Source organism: Vanessa cardui, chromosome 7 (assembly GCF_905220365.1).
Source record: "Vanessa cardui chromosome 7, ilVanCard2.1, whole genome shotgun sequence".
Taxonomy (NCBI): Eukaryota; Metazoa; Arthropoda; class Insecta; order Lepidoptera; family Nymphalidae; genus Vanessa; species Vanessa cardui.
In genome coordinates this window covers 2396865-2413263 of record NC_061129.1, presented here as the reverse complement: position 1 = coordinate 2413263, position 16399 = coordinate 2396865, and the positions used below count along the sequence as shown (strand labels likewise).

At 33.0% G+C, this 16399-nt stretch overlaps 1 protein-coding gene across 8 annotated transcripts in view; it reads right to left on the bottom strand.

Moving 5' to 3' along the window:
- LOC124531221 (GTPase-activating protein skywalker) overlaps positions 1 to 16399 on the bottom strand; it is a 92648-nt gene that overhangs the window by 61151 nt on the left and 15098 nt on the right. For all 8 annotated transcript variants that reach the window (XM_047105717.1, XM_047105720.1, XM_047105718.1 and 5 more), the window contains exon 3: positions 12262 to 12464. In XM_047105717.1, the coding sequence (XP_046961673.1) occupies positions 12262 to 12464 (203 nt within the window). The remainder of the gene's footprint in view (positions 1 to 12261; positions 12465 to 16399) is intronic.

Below are 16399 nucleotides of genomic sequence, written 5' to 3'. Positions count from 1 at the left end.
ACAGCGTCATTGTCTATGGGTGATGGTGACCACTTACCATCAGGTGACCATATGCTCGTCAGCCAACCATACCATAAAAAAAAATTATTTGTTATACTCTTTCTTCTAATTTAGGAGATCCCTATGTTTGAAATGTATCTGTGTTGTAATATATAACATAAGCTTCATCATCTTTTGCTTGCACCCTTTCTACTAGAGGTCAAACACAATGTACACGGTCAATACACACTGGTAACAATATTCTTTTACAGTTTGAATAGTTGGTGAGCCAGTGTAACTACAGGCACAAGGAACATAACAACTTAGTTCCCAAGTGATGACCCAACTACGAAGATTTAAGAAATGGTTACGGTTTCTTACAGTGCCCACTGTTGGCGGTTATAACAACTTGATATCTGGTGTCCTATTTGCTAGTGGATCTATCTATAATAGTTTAGTGGAGAGTTATGGCGTTGAACATATTGATTACAATCATGCAGTAAAACATAACAATTCAATATCGATAGCAGTTGGGTTAAAGAGGCTGCAGTAGACATTATGAGAAAGGACCATTTCCGTATCAATCTAACATGCGCTGTAAACAGTTCTGACCTGATAACCTCAGTTAGTAGCGCTTGTTTACCGCACTAGTTTGATTGATAATGTGATTAACCACGATGTTATGCGACACAGGGGTTATCTTACATTACTAAGTGCATAATTGTATAATTCAAATAAAGTTCGTGCACATTCTGATTACTTTATAAGAAAGCAATTAAATTTTGTAAGACTTTGTGAGCTAGTTTGAATATACGTCATGCTAAACTTACTACGATTTCGCTTTATTATGATTGATTTTATTAAATTGAACTTGCAAATGGATCAAATTCGACCAAAATTTTTGGAGCCGTTCGAAATATTAACTGTTCCTTACAACTCTAATCCGACACCTACTCAATTAAGACACAATAAAAATATACTTTATTCAAGTCAGCTTTAAAAAGCACTTTTGAATCATCATTTACCAAACTTATACTGAGTTAAGCTACCACACGTTAGTAAAGGAGATAATACCGAAATGAATCGGCAAGAAATTCAGTAAGTAGTAACTCTTTATGAAAACCTAATATGACTAAGATGTTATGTTTCTTGTACATTAAACTGGGTCACTCACACCCTAAAATGGAATAAAACGTTGCTGAGTTTTATGACTGCTTTCAATATTTGACTAGTTGGTGATACTTCTCCAGATGGTCAAAAAAATAAAGACTTTTCGAAAGAGAGAATCTACTCTTTTCCAATCTTATGATGCCTCTATTTCTGTGAAATATATTACATTTAATATTATATACATGAGAATAAAATGAATTCCCTACATAAATTCAATTTGATTTGCTTTGTTGCAACTAAAAAATGTGTCGTAAAACACAATCAACAGTGAAAGTTCCATTTCAATTGTTTTGCCATAAAGATTGAACCAGAAATCGTATCAACATTAATATTTGCAGTCGCAGAGATAACGAGAATAGATCGACCCAATAAATGTGTATGGACTACGGGCCGATGGTACTACGTTGCGCAACGAGAACACTCAAACACGGATGTGAATGCTAGTCAAGGGATCATTGTACAATGCGCGTACATTTAAATAAATTGTCTCTAGAGACGGGCGATGATCATTGACAGCTTCCTATAGATGTTAATGTTGCTTACAAAAAAAATATATAAGGACATTTTATTAAGTGTTCGTTTTTAGATAATGCTATAGGCTGTCTAATTTACTATAATATGCTATACTATGTACTAATTTTAAACATATAATTTTACATTAGCTTTTGTCTTCTGCTTCTAACATTTACTAGGACATTTTATTAAGTGTCCATTTCTTAACAGATGATATGAGCTGTCTATACTAATTTAAGCGTATAATTTAATTTTCACTTTGTTTTTCTGCTTCGAACAATAAAGTAATATAGAGTAATATACGAAAACAATACATTCACAATTCGTAAACAAGACATTCGTAGATAATGTCGAAAGAGCTCTGGAGTTCCATCAAATAAAAATATAAAAAACATGGTATATATTCCGTTTTAAATAACTGTAATAATAAGAATAACTATGTTAATTTAAAATCTTAAATAAAGTAATAATACATTTTTTCAATATTTTTTAATTAGTTATTCAAACATGAGTTAACATTTAATTCCTGTTAATTAGAACCTGTGTAGACTTGGCAAATGGCAAAGTTTTACGTCGTCGTACAACGTAAATGAGCCAATGGGAAGAGAGTACAAAACATTATTGATACCGGGGTTGGCAGTACATCTGAAATGCCAAAATTTGAATGTATGTCACACCAATTATTTCTTGCCAATATCAAATACCTATCGGCCTACCAGATCTTACATATTAAATAAATGTATACCTTTTTATCTTAAATAAAATATGTATTTAGCAAGGTCAAGTAAGTTATTAATGTTATTATTTTGATCCACGTAATCGCAAATAATATAAATACCATTAAAATCAGAGAATATGACATCATAAGTTATATTGTTTTCATTCTTATCTAGCAGTTATTTAAAGTAAACAATTCAAACGACTATTTATATAAGCCATAATAATACGAAACCAATTTGTACAACATTCCATGTATATAGAAAGAATTAAAATAATTTCAAAATTAGAAATAGCTAGTGAACTACGAATTAAAAAAAATAAACTACTCCACCGATTTTAATGAAACTTATACCGTTCCCTAAGTTGCAAGTGCAGCTAACTTAAAAATGATAATCTCAATACGACTATTAGTTTTCGAGAAATTTGTGGATAAACATACACATAAAAAATTTAGCACACGTGCTTTGAAGCCTACATGGATCATCATAATCAAATATAAATCAATTCTAACAATGTTACATAAATGTTTATTCAGAACAGGGTACTATTATAAAAACGTATAAAAAAAAACAAAACTAAAGAATATTTTAATTAGTATTTACTACTACAAAAAAAAAAAATAACAACACAAAACAATGCTAGTTATCTCGTCCTGAATAGGTGCACAGTTCATCTTTCAAGTTGGGTATAGGATCCCAACGCTGATTTTCAATGGTATATAGCTGTACATATATATTTAATTTAAAAAATATCAGTGGTAAAAATTGCATAAACGTTATATGTGAAAGGAATGTCTTTGAAAATTATTAGGTAAGGTTCAATAATACGTCGTTTCAAGGTTGAAAAATATAATATAACAGGCGAGTTCATGTCAGGCCATACATGTGTAATCATGCAAATTGCACGATACGGTGTTGTTTACCGTTAATTATCATGTCAGGACACAGCTACCTAGCTAACGTAGTGTCTAGCTTATATCCTGGCTTCGAATATTGACTGGAGACATGAATAGACAGTATATTAACTATTGCACAGATTTCCTGAATACATATTTGAGACTTGTAAATACATAATACAATATCTACACATTTTAAAATAGCCCTTTTTTACTCATTGCATGTGTATGTAATAGTATGTATACACGGCCCATATCTCTGGAACGGCTGGAACGATTTTGACGGGACTTTTACTGTCAGATAATTGATATAATAGGGACTAACTTAGGCTACAATATATTTTTTTTAAATTCAAACGTGTACAGGTTTGCGGGCACAGCTAGTAATATATATAATGTATATCTGAACTGCTGTATTTTTCAGTTTAATTACACTAGCTGAAATTCTATCAATACGACTCTATTTTATTTAGCATATAAACATAGCATTATAAACCATAAATGTAGGCTAACTTGATACCATACTCCAAAAACTCGTGATGTACTTAGATGCCACAACAAAGTAGTTTTAAAAACAAGTTTAATAATAATAAGATGTTGTTGTTATAGTTTACTAATAATATAAATACAAAAATTTGTCTGTTTGTCTGTTGCTCTATCTTGGCCATACCACTGAACCAATTTCGCTAAATTTGTTATAAATGAAGCTTGATCTATAGAGGGAGGTTATACGTATACTTTTTATGCCTTACATCAAACTATAATAAAACGCGAGCGAAACCGCGGGCGACAAATAATTAATCATACAGATACACTATTGTGTTTTCTGTATTTTCTTTTAATACTTATATAAAATAGACGGCCCAGAAGGAGCAAACATTACTAGCGACGAACTAGATAAAGGACATGAATTCAATTGACATAGAATTCGCTGTAAACCGTTAAGAAAAAGAAAAAGATCATTATTACATTCAGTTACAAGGCAATATTTTATATTAAAAAAAGTATGCATACAAATTAAAGTATTACAGCCATATAAAAATATATTTAAGAAAAAACTACAAGATGTAAGAAAATTCAACAAAAATCAAAAACAAAATGTCTTTCATACAAGTAGGCTTTTGAATAGTCACTTAGTAACTATACATATATTAAGTGAAGCTACCGCCGGTTCGGAAAGTAGATAAAAGGCAAGAAACTCAGTAGTTACACTTTTTCAACAATTAAAATACAGTAATGTTAGTTAAATACAATTGTACATGCATGTAATATAATCTGCCTGGAAGTCAACAAGTATTAATTCCACGCTCTTTTATCGTCTGTAAAATCTTGTACTGAATAATATGCCTCCTAGTACATACCAAAGTATTTTCACAAATGATTTGAATTTAAGAAACGGCAAAGTTAAAAATGTCTGTGGAATTTTATTACGATACGGAAATTAATATGTTTTAATCAAATCATGAACAAATTTGAACGCGATTGTTTAAACTATGCAATGCTACAAATATAGTTAATTGGTGAGAATGTCATTACGCAAAACTTGATTGGATCGTGAGGCGGTAGGTACACGATTTGCCATTCGAACAGATTACGAATCGACTACGCCTACCAGTCACAAACAATACAATATCGTTACATTTATCTAAACGATTTCCTGATAACAACAGATACACAATAGAAAGACGGAAATACGTACCAATGACTGAGAGATACATAACAAATTAAACTAATCGTTTTAAAAAAAAAGTTCAAATGCTGTCGAACCTTTAACTTTTTTTAAGTATCGTTGTTTAATTGATTCTTTTTTTTTATGAAATGAATTCAGGTATTTAAATATCAGGACAGTTTAATAAAAAAGTTATTGTTCAGTTCGCAGATTCTACTATAACTTATTCATTATGTATTCGGCAGCGTTTGTGACATTAAGTCGTTGGTAGGAAGCATCCCACGTGACGGCAGAATGGTGGCATGCGCGAGAGCCGCGCGCTGTAGTAGACGGTATTTGGAGAGTGTTGTGAGTTTGTTATTATATTATAATAAATTCTAAAATAAAAGTAACCTAAGTTACTGCCTATAACATTGCTGAAAGGCCGATCAAATTCGGTCCAGCCGAGCCAGAGATAGCCGGAACAAACAAACAAACAAACCGACAGACAACAAACACACTCAAATGTTATATACTCATTATGCCGACTAGCTTATAACGACTCATATTTAAATTCAACTGTTAATAAAAAAAAGAAATAATTACACCGACGACGTATCAAAGATTAACAACAATCGCATCGAAGAAAACAAAAACAATTTATAGCGATATTATGTTGCAAGTATATCACCATGAAATGATCCTTTTGTGATGCAAAACCAACTCGCCGACCTATTCATCAGTTCACTATCCAGAACAATGTTTATTACATTGAATGAGTTATCTGTTCGTACAGAGACTGTTTGTTTACTCGCTTAGTCCGTAGCTCCTTGTGAAGCAAATGCAGGTGCAGGTATACAATTTCTTACAACATTAAACTTCGTACATTATATCGTTATAATAATAATTGGAACGTTCTCGTTCGACGTAAAAATAGATCAATGTTTCACGTTTGTTGTCTATGTACGACCGAGGATTAAAGAGTTAACTTTGGCTGAGGGGAGTCAAGGTGCGAGTAGCGAGTGCAGGAAGTAAACATCGTATGCTCCTTCCTTCCTGCCATCGGTAAAGCTTAGTCACAGCCGGTCATAATTTCAAAGTCAAGGTCTCGAACGTGAACAGCTGAATAGTTAAACATTCACACATGTACAGTCAGACTAAGACAACCTTCGTCTGTTTTCAAATTCATTCCTTTATCAAATAAGTTTACAAGGAGATAAATAAATAAATAAATTAAATATGAGACAACATCACATACATTACTCTGATTCCAATGTAAGTAGCTGAAGCACTTGTGTTATGGACAATCAGAAATAACGACGGTACCACAAACACCCAGACCCAAGACAACATAGAAAACTAATGGTAATCTACATCGAATCGGCCGGGAATTGAACCCGGGACCTCAGAGTGGCGTACCCATCAAAACCGGTGTACACACCACTCGACCATGGAGGTCGTCGAATAAACTCTTAGTACCTTTTAAATCTAAACATCAAATCATTTCGACGCATTGTGTCATTCTCGATCAGTAAAGCAGATTATCGCTCATACTGAGCACGCGAAAACAGATCTTAAGGTGATCAACCTTTTCTTACCCCGACTGTACATTTGCACAAACTTGGTGGATTCTAAGCTTTAGAGATAAATATGTTGTATGTATGTTAAGTATGTAATAAATTCGACAGATACAAAACAATCTCAAAATATTATGTGGAAAAATACTGAACACGACTTGAATAAATTTTAGTGCGAGAATTGCAATCCGCAATTTTAAATAAAAGTAAAGCCCACAACGCACGTGACCACAATGTAGGTGAGAAAAGCGAAGTGTACGTCTATTTTTGGATTTGGCTCGTGGCCACTGCGCGCGCGCAATGCTATGTTAGTCAATAATCCGGCTGTCAAGAATTTTATATAACATAAAATTTTGGCTATAAACGATAATCCAATTATAATTCTACACGCAGTTCACATTTGTTCAAATTTACAGAACTGCTTCTTTTTTTTTCTTTTTAGAATAAAGTATATACGGTGGCGGATTTACAAACCTGTCGCTAGTAGACTAGTAAGCTATTAAATTTTTGCCGCCCCTCCTTTTTCCAACCCACTATGTAGTGACGAGTATACGGATTACGGACGTAATGTGTATACATATAAGTATAAGTATATTTTTTAAATTTCTGTAAGATAATACCAAATTTGGGCAAAATTTGCCACCCCTCTAAATCTGCCGCCCTACGCTCCAGCCTACTTATCCTATTGGTAAATCCGCCACTGAGTATATACAAGGAGGCGGTTGTTGTAGGTCACGAAACCTTGCACAATTAATAAATCACTACGTCATGCGAGGCTGGTACGAGATGTGTTGATTGATCACAAAAGGCTAATTGTAACAACCGATGCCAATATCGTTTTAAAGCCAACTTGTTATAAAGCACTTAAATAATCAGTAAAACTCGAACAATACGATAAAATTCCATTCATCGTGGCTCGAGGGGAACTAACGTTTGACAATGGCTAAACTTATACAATCACTGAAATATCAATGTGATGTCACAGCTATATCATTCTCAATAGAAACAACTTAACGAGTACGGATTTTATGAAACCATTCGACCTAAATAATTGATAATGTCCAAGATAACGTGAATTTATAACAAAGAAATGTTTGAACTGTTATCTCGCAAGAAAATAAAATGTAATAAATAGAAAACATAATAAAACACGTAAATAATACTCGAACAACAAATAAAAGAAAATACATTTTGATGTTAACATATGACAAACTAGCTGTGCCCGCGACGTTGTACGCGTTTGAATTTAACAAAAAAAAATTATTGTAGCCTAAGTTACTCCCTATTATATCAGTTATCTGACAGTAAAAGTCCCGTCAAAATCGGTCCAGCCGTTCCAGAAATTATCCGGAGCAAACAGACAGACAGACTGACAAAAAATTGTAAAAAAATATTATTTTGGTATGTGTACCGTGTATAAATACAAATGCATTGAGTAAAAAAGTTCTATTTTAATATTACAAACAGACACTCCAATCTTATTATATGTATAGATATAGATAAAAAGAAACATTTAACCTAACTTAAGCAAATCTCGTATAAGTCATTGAAATCTCCCTGAAACTAGACGCGATACGTAGTCGGTCCGCATAATTGGATTGAATATAACGACATTAAAGAATGGAGGCCGCAATTCTTTATAGCGATGTCGACTTATATCAAATCGAGAGCCAGCTAAACGTACGGATTAAGAAACTTACAATAATAAAGAAATCTAAAAGAAAACAGACACGATGTTCTAAAAATATATTAGTCTATTAAAAAGAAATAGTGTGTAAAGATTTTTGTTATTCTAATATAGCATAAGGGCACTCAAGTTAATAGATTACCAAAAATATCACGTTTTGAGAAACAAGGCACTTATCGTCTCGTCACTTAAGCATCAAAAAGTTTAATTACGTTTTTTTTTATCGTACACGCTGGCGACGTCATTATGACGTAGAAGACATGACAGCCGAAAAGTCATATTTCAGGGAAAGAGAGATTGTTACGAACGTTAAGAGTTATATTTCGAATATCATCATGCCTGATAACGAGTTGATGACTAGCTCCTCGTTATACATGTGTGTGTATTTATTAAAAAAAAAACACAAGTCACCAGTGTAAAAATAATCCAGTATCATTCAATAGTTTTTATTGACAACGAGAACAACCTTGAATACAGCACTATCGTTAAATGACAGTTAGATACGTGGCTAGGTCAAGGTGTGTAAGTCGTTGGCACCGCACCAGTTGAATTCGACTGACAAGTGATGCGAATCCGATACACATTTCAGAACTATTATCACTACAAATGACATTGACATCTGCAGTGAGACTTTGCATATCAACATATTTGCAGAACCTCAAAATTGGAACATGGCTAATCAAGAAAATGTTACGTACGAACATTTTATGATATCGCCAAAAATATATAAAGAAAAAGATTCACCAAGTCGTAATCTAGAACTAATATTGTAATAGAGATATCACGAGACACGTGCCGAGTCACTTAGCATAATACCAGTTACCGGTTAATTTAGAAGCGTGCTAAATTAAATGACAACACTTAAGACGTTTCGGTCGTAACCTTCAGTTGGATGAAGTCGGAAGTCCAAGAAATTATTTTACATTCACAAATTACGAACGGGAAGCCAAACAAACATTATGATGTCATCGATTTCTGCTAATGGAAGTGATATTTCGAGTTACATTCCTTCAGAGAAAACCGGAATCTTGGCGAGCATCTCCCTCACCTCGGTGCAGCCACGTGGCAGGAGTCCTGCCGTTTGACTCATTCTCGGTATTTGTTTATACCAACGAAAAGATTTGTCACACGAAAATCATCCGGTTACATCCGCTTACGAGGAAAACACGAAAATTTTCCTTTTCAATTATTATTTCAATTCTTACGAAAATTATCATGATGCCAAAAAATTTCGAATCATCATCGAAATAAAATTCAAATTTAAAAAATAAAGTCGTTGTTGAATGTGTCTTTAAAAAGTTGAAAGGGAATAAAATGACACTTTTAATCAATGTATTTTTAAATGTTAATTGGTCAATGTCATACTTTCCATTAGTATCGAATGGTGTAATATTGAAATTTTGATGAATCGAATCGACTACATAGAGATTTAATCATTAAATTCAAATCTAAACCAATAGCATTTATCTGTTAGACTTCATACTGATTATTAATGAATATAAACCGCTACTAAAGGCAAGGTATATACCAACAGACGGTGTACGTTGTGAAGGTGAACCAGCAAACATTGGATGTACTGCCAACTTTATATTTTTTCTCTTTATTGCCCCATATATAATATACATTACTTCAGAATTTCCTTGATTTTATAAAACGATTGTTATGTTTAAGGAAATATTGATTTCATGAATAATAATTCCTATTTCAAGTCAATTAATTGTTATTATGAATTGAATTTTGATAAAACATTTATAGAAAAAAAAATAAGAAAATAAACGTGTTTTTTCGTCAGAAAACGGAAGGAAATGATTTGATGGATAGTCAGATGATGTATAAGATCACCTGTTTCTATAGTATTGGTGTTTGCGCACTAAACCGAAGGTGAACTGGGTGGGTTGACGCCGTGCCAACAGCATGCGCAGAAATAATAACAAGAACATTTTGCATTCAACCGCTGAGAACATGCAAGACCGATGTTTATTTCATTTTTACGAAAGTAAATTCTTATTTTTGAATAAAGAAATTGTTTTTTATTTAGTTTTATTTTGTAACAGCAACATTATATTCTATCTTAATGTCAACCCAAAATTGTTTGGTCTCTTATCAATGCCTTACGAAAGAAAAGATTTTTGTTTACAATTTTTATAGTATACAAACATCAAACGTGTTTGAACAGTCCTAAGATGTATTATTAGCTCGTGAGTCGTTAAGCATAATATAGACAAAAACTACGAGAAAAACTGATATAATACCATTCAAACTGACTATTCACTGACAGTCCACCTTTTTCTTTATAATATAGATAGGAAGACTAGCCAATAGTAAGTGGTAATTTTTTTTATACGTTCCTATCATCGCCAATGCTCCACCAACCTTGGGAAATCTGATGGGCTTGCATTAAGCCATCTGCTTCGACGATAAATTTTTTCACAACGGCCATTCTCAACTGCGCAGGATATTGTATTTCAGTGGCGTGTAAGTGAAAACCCAAGTGCACTACTACGTCGCTCTTATAATCTGATGAGACGGCAAATTCCATACGACCGGAAAAAGTTCGGTGCGATACCATCGGCATTGTGTCATGCATATATTACTGTCTAACTAAACCCTATAGATTTACTACGGATTTTTGGACAGAAAACCCCCAATATATTTTCATTGGACTTGAACAGAGGACCTCGAGATCTGCAACCTTGAAAAACTATGCCAGGACATGAGTACGTATTTGTATATTATAGTTATACAGACTCGGGAAATTCCACGGAGGTCATTAATTTAATAAAAATCGTTTGTGTGGTAGTTGAGGTTTCAAGCATACATATTTATTTTGGCACCTATAATACCGGGCTAAATACTGCGCATTATGTAAATGACATGTTTAAATAAAAAAAAACAAAGCAACACAAACAATAACAAATCATTTCATAATGAATACACTGTAATTAAACACTAATGCATAAATTACTAAAGAATATTATAATGAAACAAATTATTCAAAGGCATTATTTAACAATGTACGTAAATAAATCTAACAATTTTATCGTAACGTAGACAGCTTTAGGTATTTCTACGGAGATATTTACAGCGAAAAGCATAGAAAATGTCGCAACATTGAAAAAACAATAGCTGTATAGAAGTGGTAATTTTCATTACCAGCTGCTGTGTAATCTCCGGCCCATTGTTATCCGGAGCTAATTGAGATGCGAGAGACGCTCCGATTGATGCGCGAGCGCACGTTGATGTCGAACGCAAGGACTTATCGACTTACTCGCCCAAACGTATCCTAACACTGGATTTTGCTACTGTGACTCATTATCAACGATGAGGTTTTCATTTTTTTTTACGAAAAATATCATTTTTAAATAAATATATTCTTTTGTTTCACAGTCATGAGAATTTTTCTTTATCTCAATAAATTTGTATTTTTTTTTAATTCAAGCAATGCCTTTTTTTACAAATTAGTTATAATCACATTAAGAGATACTTGAAGCTATTAAATAAACACTTAATTTTGGTTTGCAACCGTTCGACGTCTATTTAAGGTGTAATTTCTTTTTAAATTTGCAGTCACGTAGACACACTCGTCAAGGCCTTTTCGTACATAAATCAAACAAAAACCCTGGACTAGTGGTGCAAACTGGTTATACAATTACCTTTAAAATGACTTAAAGGAGATAAGTGACAGTTTTGCCGCATATTTGAGAGATTGATGTTTTTGCAAAATCTCTTATCGACAAATAACACCTGAATGGAAACGACCTTCGTGTGACTACGACATAAACGTCACCTTCTTATCAGGGGGCGCGATGTCGTAAACATTTCGGTGACGTCGAGAGAGTTAATTCACGTGACCTTCGAAAAGTACTTATTTAAAGTAGATATTATTGAGTACTTTCATCCAAGTCACTTTGAAGTTACGATTGCAGAGCGTCATAGTATTAGCACTTATCAAATTAAATACACTATTTCGTCAGATAAAACTTTTGTACGGACAATTTTGACGTCAACCAAACTAGAGTTCTTAGGCCATTTAATGGCGAATGTATTTACTGTATGAAATAAAATCACTGACCTGCGTAACCATGTCCCAGTAGAATCCATCGAGCATGGATTTGCCATGTTGATGCTGTCGACAGAGAGCCGGCCAAAGGGAGGCGCGAATCGGGCTGTTGATCGGCCAGGAGTTCTCCCTGATGAGTAGCTTGAGTTCGCGTTTGCGGCCCTGCTGGAGAATAGGTTGGAGTTCCTCGAAGGTCTTGAGCGGTGCTTTTTTGCCTGCGAATAATGGGGAAGGTAAGCACTGCGTCCAGATAGCTGTGGAATCGGTCGGAGCGAGAGATTCGGCGCTTTGCGCGCGAAACGCGGCCGGTTCTATATACATCGCGGAGGCGCGGGGCACATGCTTTCGGTGCGCGCGCGCCTGCGGCACTGCCGGCCGCAAGCTCCGTCAGCCTCCGGAAAATACGATAGCGCGCCCCGACGGTGTTACACTTGACGAGTGTTTATCTGACCGTATGAACGCCGCCGCGGTCGATTAGACCGCAATGGAAAATTATCTAACTTTAAGTAAGCACATCAATATTCAGCGGAGGTTACGTCAGGGTATATCGTCATTAGAAACCTTAACGCAATCGGTATTAATCAAAAAGTATGTTAGTATGTTTGTCCTCTATGCTTTCCTAAACTATTAATCTAATTTAATGATACATTGGTGTATGTCTGTGTACACTCAATCCGGATTCCTGTTAGCTAATACATATATTTATAAGAATATAACAACATAATTTAAATTATGACAAATATTTAACCTCTCGTTTCAAGACTGAACCAAATAATTTGGAATTCAAGTAATTGTTCATATAATATAATTATTATTCGATTACATATAAACAGGTAAATAAGACAGATTACAAGAACCATGTGCATTTATAAAAATAGACATCAGAATATAGCAAAACGAACAACAAGTTTTGGAGAAAAGCCAAAGTACTAGCAACGAGTCATACAGATTTATTCAAGAAACAATTATAACAATAGTGCAGTTTCAGAATTAAATTCATTTTATAAACAAACGTAAATAATTCACTGAATACCTCGAAAATTGTATGCATCTTCATTCCTTATTCAAAGCCTTACATATTTAAACGCTCATTCTTTTTTCAAATTCGATAATAAACACAAAATTAATTATTATTAATAATTAAACTGAAGCAACTGCAAATGAGTCATATCGCCCTTGATACTACCAATTAAGTAATAAGTAACAAATCTTGTTAATATATTATTGATTACGAAAAACAGCTATCATTCGACATGTGCCTACTCGTCGATTTGTACCATTGTTGAATGTATAGTTAGTTTTATTTAAAGGTAGTAAGAATGTCCCAAATAAACCTTTAATGTTCTATGGCTAAGAACTTACTTGGGATGTCATTAGAAATATATTTCAATAAGCAGCTAAATCTGTTGAAGCTATTGGTATTGCCAATAGTAAAATATGGAAATGGTATTATATACATTAGAGTTATTCAGAAGTGCAGTAAATCAATAATGAACTGATGACGTAATTTATTTTAATTTTTTCTCAATGCTCTACTGTTTCAACGTTTTCCTAATTTTGTGCTAGATTATAGACCCAACAAATATAATATAATAAATATTCTGTCTGTCTGTTAGACTTTTATGATGAAACCAATGAAAAAAAATGTTGAAAAGTAAGCTGGTACCCCAAGGAAGTACGTAGGCTAGGTTATTGAAATAATTTTGTCAGCGCTGAATTTCTATTTCCTCGGATTCCGCTAGTATTACATATACATATATTACCTATTTGTCAACAGCTATAATTTATCTACCCTATATGTCACGGAACTATTTCTGACAGATATTTCCTTACGACATTTTCTTTGAACACGCGATCATCAGAAAATCTACGTACTATAAATTCTATAAACAAGATGGCTCTCAAAAGTACGCATTAAATTGAACATAACATAATGATTCATAAGGATAAGATTATTGAGAACTACGTAGATCAACGATGCTTTTATAAACAAACATCAATACATTATACTGCTGTGGTCCAGTGCAAAGGGTGCGCGTGAACCATCGTTAAAACATGCATGTACCTCAACATCATTTTAGAACCCAGTAGCAGCATTTCACGTCCCTTATGCCTGTAGTTACACAGACTCACAGAGTGGGTGGTGCATGCATAAACCACCACTACTACCACCGATTCGATAAAGGAATGTTTTCTTATATTAAAAATTAAAATTTATAATACTTCCAAAATAAAAATACACTCCTTCAAACCCTGAACTTTCGATTACAGATACTCTCGAATAAAGTTAACATACATTAAATAAATAACTTGATTTTTAATATCAAACAAAGCGGGTCTCTTATACATCTCACGCTGTTCAAGTGTTAAGTGGCACCGCAACTGATAACGCGAGGTTATCACGCTGCAGTCTCGGTACGATTAGTTAAATTTAAACTTCTCTTTGTTTATTTATCATTGGATTCACGATTTATTTGGACGAGTTATTTCGTTTTGTGATTACTAAGTACAATGAGTTTTTAATCGCAAAGAAAAAATGTTTATATAAATAATAATTTTATCGTATATTCTGTGTACATGGATTGTTTATGTCATTAACTAGACCTGTATTATCGGTATTTGTATAAAAGGTTTCTGATAAGCTTAGTACCATCAATGCATAAATAATATTTAAAAAATTAAACCTACTTCAAAACTAGAAACAGCTAATAAACTAAAAATAAAAAAAATACATCTATGAAACTAATGGACCGATTTTAAGGTGTACCTAAATTAGATTAAAAATGATCCCCTTGATACGACTTTTAGTTTTCGAGATATTCGTAGACAAACATTCAAACATACACTTTGAAAAAAAAAGCACACGTGCTTGGAAGACCGAATGGATCATCATACTCAAATATAACAATACATACCTGTCTAACTGATAACCTTATTATTTTTAGGAGTCGGCTAAGAATAAGTAGCGAGCGAGTCAAAAGACAGATTACTTCAACTATTATAATTGCGTATTTATTATTCGTTAATTTTATGTTTAATGTTCTTGTATCTATATTTTAATTGCATTATTTGACCTTTACTTTTTCATAAACATTTAAATATTATTCAAATAATTATTAGTACTTCCAGTTGTGATCTCTAACATGACTTTTTTAAAAAACTGATTTATGTTTGTTGTTTTTAAGTGTGTCTAGTATGTTATTTACTTTAACGTATTGAGTAAAATAATTATCCAAAGTGAATTTCATTCTTTTGAGAAAATTAAAATGAGAATAAAGATCTCAAACCCAATATATTGCAACTTCTTGCTTAGTAAAATTTAAAGACTAACTGAGACAGCCTATCAGCTATCCCAATCAGCGGGCCTAACAGGGTGGAATTTTAAGTTTGTATGATTCGTCAATTTTGACTAGGAATATGGAAATGGATATTTATAATTCTATTTATGAGATAGACTATAACAACTTTAAAAAAGTCTATCAAAAAAGGGTGAAATAAGGAGTGAAATGAAGTTTGATTATGAGTACAGATTTTTTCAATCATGATTTTATGAATAAAATTTACAGTTGCAAGTTTTTTTACAATCACAGACCGATTGAGTACATTCGATTCTCTAAACATTTCTATAACATTGCCAACAGCTCTAATTAATTATCAATCGACCGGGTAGTTTTGGTCGGATACCTGACAAGTTACTGGTTCAAGTAATCTTATAAAAACACTTTCAAATCATCACGTTACACGGTAACTCTCGTAAGAGCAGCCTTCAACGTATGTTTGTTTATGCTGCACACTAAATATATTTTTGCTAATAATTAAGTTAACTTCTTTATCGAGCTCTGTATAAATACAAATAAAGAGCATTAATTAGCGATTATAGTTTAAATAGTATAAGTACATAGTAATGTAAATATAAAGTGCACCTTTTAAGTAAAAAATATAGATATACAGGAGACATCAATATATTTAATCGAAAATAAAGCAAGACTTCATTGTAGTTCATTTCAATAAGTGAAAAAATGACACCTAATTGCAATGCATTTGACTTAGTAAATAAAATAATATAAAGTCTCAAACACGTCTGTATTTAACTCATAACAATTATGTTAATTGCTTCGTTAATAGTCGAAGCATACGTTTGCATAGTGAT